Raw genomic sequence first — 12,001 nt, 5'->3', positions numbered from 1 at the left:
AATAAGGGATTACCGCAAGGTAGTGTTCTAAGTCCCTTGTTGTTCGCACTGTACATAGCACACATTAATGATTATATTCCTAATTATGTAAAATCACTTCAATTTGCAGATGACATTTATTTATTTATTTATTTATTTATCAACGGTCAGTGCCATTTACACAAATGTACAAACAAGCAACTAGTACATACAAAAGTACAAATTACAACATAAGTTAACAACAATATTTACTAGATAGCTTCAAGATGTATATAAATAATTTCCAACAAATAATTATTTTAAATACACAAATAGTAACAACAAAGAGTATAAACTAAGCAACAATCAATAAATACTCTCTAACAACAATTGACTTCAACCAACCCAAGAACAATACTGATATGTAGGTATATAAATGCTATTAACTACAATGGGACCAACTAGCATTTGATCTAAATACATTTTAAATGCTATGCCTAAAGAACAAAAAAGAAGATAAGACTAGAAAAGAATAAGTATAAAATTTCCTGAATAATCACGAGTGCAATATGTTTTCCCTGAAGGTAGTGGGTGAAGAGCCAAAGAAGTCGGCCCGTGCTGAAACAGAGTTCCCATGTCTCAGTAAACGAGGGATGATACTGTGAGTAGCCGTAGCTGGTTAGCTGATGTGTCTTTCCAAAGAGGTCTCTCGACCTGGTGCCTTCCGACTGGAACACGCAGATCTACCATGCCGAGGAGATCGGGGGCAGTCGATACTACCAATTTAGCAGTCTGTGCAGGAACATCAGGTCAGATACCTTCTTCTTGACTCCAGCAGGGGCAGTCCAAGAGCATCCCTTAGCGTTGTCACCGGAACCTCCCTATAGTTAAAATCCCAGCCCGGACTCCAACTGTCTTCAAAAATCTTATCTGAATTCTTTCCAGTAGGTCACAATGGTTTTTCTGGAAAGGAGCCCACACCACGGACGCATACTCCAGATGTGGTCTGACCAGCGAGATGAAGAGATGTCTCAATGAGGGAACAGAAAGACCATCACGTGAGGCTCTTATGACAAATCCAAGGGAAGCGTTTGGCTTTTTTAGAAATATGTTGCAAGTGCTCCCGAGGGTCAAGATTAGGTACCATTATTATTCCAAGGTCCTTTGCACTCTCCACTCGCTTCAGATGGGCACCTCCAATAGTATAACCATACTCAAGAGCTGGACCGAGAACGTGCAAATGTCATCACAAAACATTTGTCCGATTCAAGTCCATGTCATTCAACACACACCATTCTACAAGACCATCCAAGTTTACTTTGCAATCTACGGCAATCATCAGGACCAGTTATCTCAACAAGACCTTAGCATCATCTGCAAACAACAAGAAATTAGTTGAAAGCCCTGTCGCCCACATCATTAATAAACAGGCTGAACAAAATGGGTCCCAGGAGTGAGCCCTGAGGTACGCCTGACAGAACGGGTTATCGGTTCAGAAACTGCTCCCCAAAACCGCACTTGTAGATGTCTATTATTAAGGTAGGACTCAAACCAGTCAAGCAAAACACCATGGATCCCAAAGGCCTCAAGTTTTTTGATCAGGTGGACGTGGCTAATGCGATCAAAAGCCTTAGAGAAATCCAGGTAGACTGTGTCGATCTGAGTGTCCCTAGAGAAGGACCGGATTACAGTGTTATGAAAAACAGCCAAATTAGTTGACGTTGGAGCGACCCGCAAAGAACCCATGCTGTTCGGGACAAATAAAGCTCCTCAAAGAAAAAGAAATGAAAATCCAAAACGATGCTTTCAAATATCTTGGCCAGACACGACTGTATAACTACAGGTCTGTAGTTTTGAACATTCCCCAAGTCACCAGATTTGTGAATTGGAGTAACATAACCAGACTTAAGATTCTGGGGGAAAAACTCCTTTACTCATCAAAAGATTGAAAAAAATAGTGAGGTGGGGGGCAATTGCACTAGAGCAATATTTTATGACTCTGGGTGGTATACAGTCAGGGCCAGAACCCTTGTAGGGTGTCCAGAGCTTCAAGCCTTTTTTCCATATCCAGTACAATCAACAAAGCACGATGACAAGCTTGCATTTGACTGAGGAGGGTATGTAGAGGGATTACTTCTTGGCAACCGGTACACAGATGCAAAGAATCTGGAAAAAAAGTCACAACATTATTGAAGGATCTTGCGTACTAACGTCATTGTAAATCAATCTTGATGGTATCCCCAGGTTTTTTCTTTGACAGTTCACATGCGCCCAAAAAGCCTTGACGTTTTCCGGGATTGCCGAATTCAACCTCTGAATATATGAATCGTAACACACCCTAGCGAGATGACCTTCTCAATCCACAAAAACGCCAGTAGTCCTCATCTCTAAGAGTGGATTTAAAAGTCTTATGAGCAATCTTCTTCCTTGTGTTATACTCCTATATGAGACAATTGTGTTATACTCCTCTGGAAAACATATCGAGGCAGTCTACACAAACATGCAAACACACCTCAGCACAGTACAATCAAACTTCAGTCAACTCCATCTAGAATTCAATGCAACCAAAAGTAAGGTAATAATATTCACACGGAAAAAAAACATTAACACCGATAAACTAATTACAATTAATAATCAAATAATACCTGTAGTAAGTTCTATTAAACTATTAGGTATGATTATAGACAATAAGTTAGATTTCAAAATTCAATATTAATAAATTGTTTGTAAAATGCCAAAAAGACATTGATATAATAAAGTCTGTAGTTTGTGGCATTAACGGTGCAACACCTGAGTTTGCACTAATTATATATAAAAGCTTAATAAGAGCAAAATTAGATTATGGAGCATTTCTTTATGGACATGCATGTAGAAAAGAATTAAAAAAACTAGATTCAATCCAAAACCAAGCCATAAGAATATCATTAGGCGCTTTTAAAACAACACCAATTTATTGCTCTACAAGCAGAAGCCGGTATTCAATCCTTAAGCAACAGAAGAAAGTTTCTGTGTGATAAATTGATTTATAAAATCATAACTCATGAAAATCATCCAGCATACAGAAGTTTTAATGTTTCTTAAATGTTGACAGACTGTATGCCATACTGGAACGAAAAAAAATCAGCCACTGTACATACAATCTATATCAAAAATTCATTCCTTAGATTTAAATATATTAAAAAAGGAAAGTTACAAAACCTTTTGGGATTTCAACTATCCAATATTAATGATGACCAACAATATTAAATTTAAGCACAACATAGATAATCCACATACTTCAAAAAAGGTAAGCAATAGCACAATTACCAAACAAACCTTTTTGGAACTAATCAATACCAACTATGAACAACATTTGCACTTCTACACTGATGGATCAAAATCCACATTGGGGACAGGTGCAGCTTACTATGTCCCAGAGCTGGACATCATAGGTAAGTTTTTTCATTAGAAAATCAGGTTTCCAGTTACTCCAGCTGAACTACTTGCTATTTTAAAAGCAACACAAACCTTTTGATTCAATAGAACAACAAGATATAGTAAATATTTACCGATTCACAAGCAGCTATACAAGCACTCGATAAAGTCTATAACAGCTATAAAGGAGAAGGCATACCAGTAAGTATTATCTATGAAGTTATTAAAAGTGGTAAAAATGTAACATTCCAATGGATCCCGGGACACTCAGGTAGGCTATTTATTGTAATGAATACGTAGATAGCCTAGCCAAAGACTCAATAATAAACGGCAACAAGATTACAAATATTTACATTCCACCAGATGATTTCCAAGCCTACCAACGGAGAAAGTCTGCAGCAGAAAATGAACAGGGAGTACCAACTATCACAAAAAGCGCAATGGTATAAGCAAATTCAGACAACGACTATTCATAATCGATGGTATAGTATTGCAGACTTCAACAGAAGAGAAGTGGTAAATATAATAAGATTAAGGTTTGGACATGCTAAGGTAAACGCTAGACTAATATAATATTAAAAAATATTTCACACCATTGTGTCTAAGCTGCACTCAAGCTCAACGAGAAACACTAGACCATGTAATTTTTACAATGCCCAGCCTACGAATATGCAAGAGATCGGTGCTTTAAAGGTAATTAAAAAATGTAACATCAATATCTAATATTAACTTAAACGTATTTAATGAAATTAGAAGACACAAAAGTATATAAAGAAATAAATTAACTTTCTCAGGACCATAAACAAATACATTTAATAACAAAACACAATACATATATGTATCCTGGTTTTGGCCTTTATATCCGTGGTCCATATTTCGGATTAGGAATGCCTGAAGGACCCCTGGCGGGAAGACTCCCCAAATCCAGAATATCCATCTATAGAATCCCATAGTAATCCCGCTATGTATTAACAAACACAAACAGTATAGGTACACACAAAACATATATGTCCAATACATTAAACCATAAACTTATAAAAAATAACTAATTCTTCCCAATTAAATTACCACAGAGGTTTTAACAACACAGTGAACCACGAGGCTGCATGGGAGTATACCCGAGCCTTTATTATAAAACAGAATAAAAAAAAAAAAAAAAAAAAGACAAACGTGAGCAGCTGGCAGCAGACGGACGGAAGAGAAGAGGGACTTGGATTGGCATTGGACGTAGATCTCGGAATTTCGCGGGAACATCGGAAATTGTTTATCTCGCCTGTTGAAGTTTCTCACTGCGTCTATATTAGGGTATTACAGCGCTAACTATGGAGAGTGTTGAAGGTAAGTGCAAATTAATCAATCCTCTAAAATAATATCAATTTCATCTAAAAATTTTCTGAATAAAGTCCCGAGACATTTATGTAATCAACTTTTAAAACTATCCCGTTATGTTATGTAATCACTTTCTCGCTATTGAATGAGAGGAACCTAACCCCAGCTGGTACGAGATTATTGGTCATGCGTCGATAAAACTTCCTACTTTCTTTTCACTTTCGCCTGGTACGTAGAGTGAACGGGTATTACAATGTTTCCTCTCCAATGTTTTACAAATAATATAAGTAAGATTTTAGTGCACAATGAACCTCTGTTGACTTATTGCGTAAAAAAAACACTAGTAACCAAATATGCAACAATTCAACAAAAAGGTACGTTTATTTTCCCAAATTACAATGCATTTATGTACAATAAATATTCAGTGAATAAAATGTTTATAATAAAAGTTAAAATGTTTTAAATAACCATTATTTTTGTGTAATGATGATGGCCTAGGCCTATTTGAGAAATCAATTAGTTGGCTTATCATATCCTTCTGACTATAATACAGCCTAGGCTGTTTCATTTTAAAGCCAGGCTTACTTTATATCTTTTAGTCTCCCAGATTCATCAACTGTACTGATGAAAAATGCTAATTTTCATTGGGTAGATGTTACACAGCTGAAGTATAATAAGCGGTCACCAAAACAATTGAATTAGCAATACTATATTTATGAGTAATGAATTCTTGATATAACTAAAGAAAAATTATGTTATAGGTATTTAAAACTATAGGGTATCGATGGGGTTAACGGTCGGAATAACCAATCAAAATTTCAACGTTTTCTGCTCACCCTACTGAACAAGAAAAAATTAAATGGTTTTAGGAGGTGGAGATCATAAATAACTTTGTTTTTTAATAATAGAAATGTAAATGTAAATTTGTGGTTATATTTGTGTATTGTGCTTAGGTCTATTGTTATCTATAATTTTCAGCGTTATCTGCTCCCGATAGCCTATATGAGTGTTCTGTGGTCAGAACAGTTTATGTTACCATCTACTGTTCTGTGCAGTCTCTTCAACAATGGTGTCTACTCCTATCTTTCAATGGCAGCGCAGTAATTATAGTTTACAGTTAATTAGGTTCAAAAGTTTTTTTACGTTTTGATTACAGATTATGTGATCAGTTAAAATATTAGGAAATTAATTTACTCCTTTTTAGTCGGTCATCATGTTTTTCAATGTGTGAGTATAAGTTCTTTCTGTAATCATGTGTTATTTTTATATCAAGAACAGCTATTTTTATTTGATCGGAAGCTACCACGTGGTATGCAAGTACGAGGGTGGTTTGATATGTTGTTTAAAAAAAGAATAATATATTGTTTTGAAGGCAAAAATTCACTCTTATTTCTCTACATAGTCTCCTTGCAAGGCTATACACTTGGCCAGTGAGTTTCCAATTTTTTACCAATTTTAGAACATTTAAAGTGGAACTACTTTTCTTGCAAGGTAGTGGGAAGTTATGGTTAGGTAAATTTACAATATTTGTGATTTTTCAATTTGCGTTTCCTATAAAGCAGTAATTGCCGGATGCATTAATGATCAGATGTTTAGAATTTTATTTTTTACTTATAGTTTGATACTGATGATTTCGTATGTAGCCTTCAGCATGGGGCAGCATCGAAGGTACTGCTGTGGCCTGCACTGATGGCCGGAGGCACTTGTCACAGGCTGAACTTTTATTCGTAGGAGGTCTAAATGAAAAAATGTCTCTTGTTTGGGTCAAATTTTCCCTCATTTCAACATTTATTTATTTCAATGGTTTTCTATTACACAGACTAGGTACAATATTGTGAGATAAATAAATGTTAACGACAATAAATTTTAAAATAACAAACATATAGGGTTAATTTAATTAAAAGTATTTGATGGAAAAAGGTTACAGTGAGTGTAAAAAATTAATGAAAGAACAGCAAAAATATTCTAAGAACAAAAATAATAACCAAAACGGGAAACAATTTATATAAATCAGGCAACAACAACAAATTTACCAAAATCAACAGGTAAAAAGTCAGTGTTGAATACATTTCTCTCTCTAACAGAAGAGAGAACAATTTAGTGACTAAACGAGGGAAAGAGAAAAAGATTTAGGGCAAATAGGAGATATGGAGAGATTACTGGAATCCATGTTGATTAGGTGTAATAACATTTTTCAATGTAAAAGTCAATTCGTCTAGAACAAGTTCCTGAAAAACTTTGCCCATGATGGGATGTATAGCAATTGGCCTGTAGTTTGAAACATCAATCCAGTTTCCAGATTTAAAAATTGGTACAAGTAGCTGTTCATGAGATTGGTAGGAAAGATTCCATTAGATAAAAAGGCATTAAATAAAATTGGCAGTTGAGGAGCCAATGCATGAGCACATTGATGTGGAGGACACTTGGAGGTATATTATTTAGACCAGCCTTAGACATTATTGTTATTTTATGTATGTGAAGATGGTATAATGGTTGACATCAGCAGCAACCAATATGAGGTTGAGTTACATAATAAGACCATGTGATGCAACATTACTCTGCACGAGAAAAGTAGTTTCACTTTTAATATTTTATAACTTATCTGTTATTTCCACTCATTAAACCTTACATTGTTTGGTTCAGGTGGACGATAGTAATAAGTTAATATAGCGAAACTGATATTTTGCTGGGTCAGCCATTAAATTCACAAATACCAATATTTGTGATTGATAGTTGTTTTGATTGTTGTGGTGGCCAGTTATTATACAGCAGCCTGTTACACATTTATTTTTTCTCAAGTAGTTCAAAAAATTCTAGTAAAAAGGTGAGTTTTTAAAAGTTTTCCAGTAGCATTTGACATAAATAAAAACGTTAGTCATAGGCTGTAACCTTTTCGTACAATGCAGACCTTAAAAAATCACAGGTCCCCCGGATTGATTTGTAATATAATCAGAATCTACTTAGAACATTGATCAGAATCTACTTAGAACATCATTACACTTTTATGTGATAATTATATAATGATACAATGGCTCCTCATGTGTACTGTATATTATATAATTTAGTTGGTTCAGCTTCAGATTGAAAGAAATTATTAAATTCACTTGCCACTTTGATAGTGTCACCAATCAACCGTTTTGATCTTTACGTTTCGGAATTGGGTATTTAGAAAAATTATGTGATTGTTTCACTTGAATTTGCTTTGGCAATTTTTATTTGTTTACCTAAACTTATAAGTTTCCCTAAAATGTTTGAAATAGCCTTTCTCTAGAGTCGATAATATCCTGTATAATCTAGTTGTTACTCATCTTTTGAGAATACTCTTTGAAATTTCTAAATGGGCAAGTGACATTTAAATGAAAAATTAAGCAATCTAAAAACGTGTTGTAGGCATCCTCCACTTGCTGGAAGAGATCCAATATAGCCCACGATTCGTTAATGAGATGTTTATTCAAAAATTTAATAGTTCTGAGTTTTAGATCTTGTTTCATTTTAAAAGAGGGAGATTCGACTTTTTTGAATCTGGTGTGTAATTACGACTCCCTGTGTGAAATGATCCAAGATGGCCATGTTCATTACAAAAACCTGAGACGATTGAAACTGTAGTAGTGATATTGTCAATGGCTGTACTCGATGTGGTGTTGGTCACACGAGTTAGTGAGTTCACAGACCAAAATAAGTGAGAATGTCCTGTAACCGCTGGATCATGGGATTAGTGTGGTCAAGTAGATTGATGTTGTTCTATCACCAGTAATGATGAACTTAAGCAACTTTGAATTAAGGAAATTTAGAATGGTTTCAAATTCAATAAAAAATGGTTGTGCTGCACCCATTTGGGAATCTGTATAAGCCAATTATTATAATTTTATCCTTGAAATTCAAACAATTTTTTTCCTCCACTTCTTAAAATCCAAATAACTGAAATCCATCCTAAATGGTTGAAATTTCAATTGTGATTTTATAAACATTGCCACACTGCCCACTTTAAAGTATAATCAATGAAAAGAGTTAGCCAATTCATAATTGTCAATTCTAAACATAGTGATAGTGTCTATCGTGAGACCATGCTCTGAAATAACAATCACGTCAGGATGCAACTCTTCTGCCATGAGCATTAGTTCATCAATTTGATTAGTGGCAGACTGTACATTTTTATGTAGGACAGAAAATGTATGGATCAAATTTTGGATTTTATAAATTTTATTTTGTTTCTTTTGTTGTTTCTTAAACTGTTGATCTCCCAGGTCTGATATCTCTATGTTATCTGATGGTAAATTACACAAAGACAGTTTTTTACTGAGTAGTAGCTGGGAGGGAAGCTAACTGATCACCTCGACTGAACGGTGAGTGGCTTTTTATTGCCCGAAAAGGTCTCCAAGGGCAGCATTGTGACTGGTGGCTCTAAGATGGTCGGAAGTGATGGAGGCTCCTGAGGCCAAGCTAACGGCAGCACCTCAACAGTGGTGGGAGGTGGTTGGAACGGTGCTTCAGTGATAGAACATGTCATCCTCCTGAGACACTTTACGATCTGCTCGACAAGTAGATGCTTGTTGTTCTGCTTCAGGTGCATCCCATGTGGTGTAAATACACCTTTGTCTCTGCACTCGGACATCTTCCTTTCCTCCTTTAGACATTTAACTTCTGCCTTGAGAACCTTAGTGGTGACCTTGAGGCTGGCTACGAGGTCTCTGAATTCAGCATGGTCTTTGCAGTTGGTAGGCAATACGCACTGCACGTTACAGTCAGCCACAGAAGCGCAAGGAGCTAGGTCACACTGCACCCCAGAGTCTCATGGAAGCGCATACAGATAATTCAACCTACAACATGACCCACAAACACCTGATCGGTATACTGCAACAAACGGGTATGTGACTCAGTTGAGTGATCAAGGACATGTTTGAAATGTTTGTTGAGTTGCAGTACAAGATCCTTCAGCACGTTTTCTGAAATCAAGTTGGACACTCCTGTTGCCTTTGTGTCAATGAATACTAATTAATTACACACAAATAAATAACTAACATAGAAAAACTGTAACTAACGTAGAACAAATACATAATAAATGCAGTCTATTTTAAAAATTTCAGTTGGTTGTCCAGAAAATAGACACTTAAACATATTTTAGAAAAAATTTTGTCAGAATTGGACAACTTTTATAAACGGGCAGTTATGGTACCCCCAAAGAGAGACTTTTTGGATGTAGTCAGCATGGACTTATATGATCTGTTCCATGCTTACTTATTTTTACAGTTCCATTTTTGTGGAACTAATAGAAGTAGCCTACTTGTACCTACACACCCCTTATGTTTTTCACAGAATGTTTTTTACCATCCTACTGCCCAGCAACTCATTTGAGTTCCTCTAAGTTCACTCTATAATCATTTCCACTTCTATGACGTATTTAACAATCAAACTAACCCAGATAAATGTGATATCTATGTGTTCCTAATGAACTAAACTATCCCAAATAGGCATTTAAATAACTCCAATATTTTTGTAAGCTAATATTTTTGAGAATAAAGTGAAAGTTTTATTGAATGTGTATGTGTTAGTGTAGTATAAATCTACCCTATACGGATTACTTCAACCCATAAGTAAAATAAATGAAAGATAAGTTTAACCATTTCACAGCAGACCTATATACAAATCTTAATATGTTAGATACATGGGGACTGTTGAGCAGTAATAAGACTTTGAATCGGAAGGGAAACTGAGGGCCTCCGCTATTTTTTTGAGCCAGGTCCTACATTTGGTAAAGGTGGCTACTGTGTTAAATTAATACTCTTTGTCTATACTTTTAATGTGTCTAAGTTTTGGGCCAGTTATTTGCGTAATTTCAAAGTAAATACGAGTCTGAAGTTATATTTTTGCATGGTTTTAAATGGCTGAAAAATTGTTTTCTAAATATCTATGCAAAGTTGATAAAAATTCTCTTCTCTCAAATTAATGATTAAAATACATGTGGAACTAATTTACTGCATGACTAATTAAAATATTGTTAATGAAGGCAATTACTTCAGGTACTTATGTTATTACTAAGTACTTTTAACAAAATTTAAGATAAATGGCCTTGATTATTTGTTGTATTTTGTTAGTAGTACACATCGAGAGTGGTATATGTTGAAAAACTGAATTAATAAATAATCTGTAGTATTCAAACAAAAAACCTTTAGCTGAAGTCATATTATAAACAGTAGACATTTTCAAAATGATTTTAATGATGTATTTGGTCGTTAAACTATATAAAACTGTTTTTAGAATAGTAAAAATTAATAATTACGGATTTATACTTGAGTAGAAGTAATATTCCATAATGTTAAGAAAATCATGTTACATACTCTATGCAGTCACATAGACAATTTCATGAAATTGCAATTATTAAATGAGGGACCTTGTAGGACCTTGATATATCGAACCTCAATATATTGAATTCCTCGATAAATCGAAGTTTTGTCATTCCCCTTGAATGTCCCATTTACTTCAATGCTAATTTTACCTCTACATATCGAAGATTTCAAGTAAATAACCTCAATATATCGAATTTTCACCAATAATTTTGCCTATTTTTTACCTCTATATATCGAAGTTTTCTTATAATTACCTCAACATATCGAAGTTTTAGTTTATCAACGAAACGAACTTTAGTACTGTATTGTCGTGTTGTGCAAACGAACAACCATCAAAGTAGAGTAGGTACCGTATTTTTCATGTCGAGACTTGAAACCCCCACCACCGACACTCCTTTGTTTTCTGTAGACGCCAGTGGTGGATCACCACTCCACCCTCAGTTTAATTTGGACGTTACCGCGATTAGTGCGAGTTGAGGTTATCTTAGTGAATTATTGTGCGTGGCAGATTTTCAACTGTGACACTGTTTTGTTTAAAAGTGCGATGGCAAAACGGAAAACTTTATCTTATCAAGATAAAGTTAAACTTATAGAGACTGTGGACGCCGGGAATAAGAAAAAAAGTGACATTGCAAAGGAGTTTGGTATACCAGCGAATACTCTCTCGACCATATTGAAAAATAGAGAAAAATATGAACGCCAAGGAACTTTGTGCAAGAGAATAAAAGGACCCGAATTCAAGGACGTAGATGAAAGTGTTTATCAGTGGTTAAAACAGTGCCGTGATAAAAACCTTCCTGTAAGTGGCCCAATTTTAAAAGAAAAAGCAGCACAGTTTGCTGCGCAATTAAATAAACCTGACTTTCGAGCAAGCAACGGTTGGCTCCAAAACTTTAAGGCGAAAGTGCGAGTGTCGATGACAATGTTTGCACAGAATGGTCGCAAAAACTGCCTGA

General features: G+C 35.2%; 1 protein-coding gene across 3 annotated transcripts in view; it reads left to right on the top strand.

Annotated features, from left to right (window-relative positions):
• Positions 1-4,553: 4,553 nt before the first annotated feature.
• The window catches only part of LOC124354313 (serine hydroxymethyltransferase-like), a 30,188-nt gene continuing 22,740 nt past the window's right edge, over positions 4,554-12,001 (top strand). The window contains exon 1 of one of the 3 annotated variants that reach the window (XM_046804667.1): positions 4,554-4,710. In XM_046804667.1, coding sequence (XP_046660623.1) covers positions 4,695-4,710 — 16 coding nt within the window. In that variant the 5' untranslated portion in view covers positions 4,554-4,694. Of the gene's footprint in view, positions 4,711-4,855; positions 5,076-12,001 lie in introns of those variants that run through there. The other 2 variants (XM_046804668.1, XM_046804666.1) reach the window with 2 other exon arrangements.

This window comes from Homalodisca vitripennis, chromosome 2, assembly GCF_021130785.1.
Source record: "Homalodisca vitripennis isolate AUS2020 chromosome 2, UT_GWSS_2.1, whole genome shotgun sequence".
Lineage (NCBI taxonomy): Eukaryota > Metazoa > Arthropoda > Insecta > Hemiptera > Cicadellidae > Homalodisca > Homalodisca vitripennis.
This window is presented reverse-complemented; position numbering and strand designations above follow the sequence as displayed.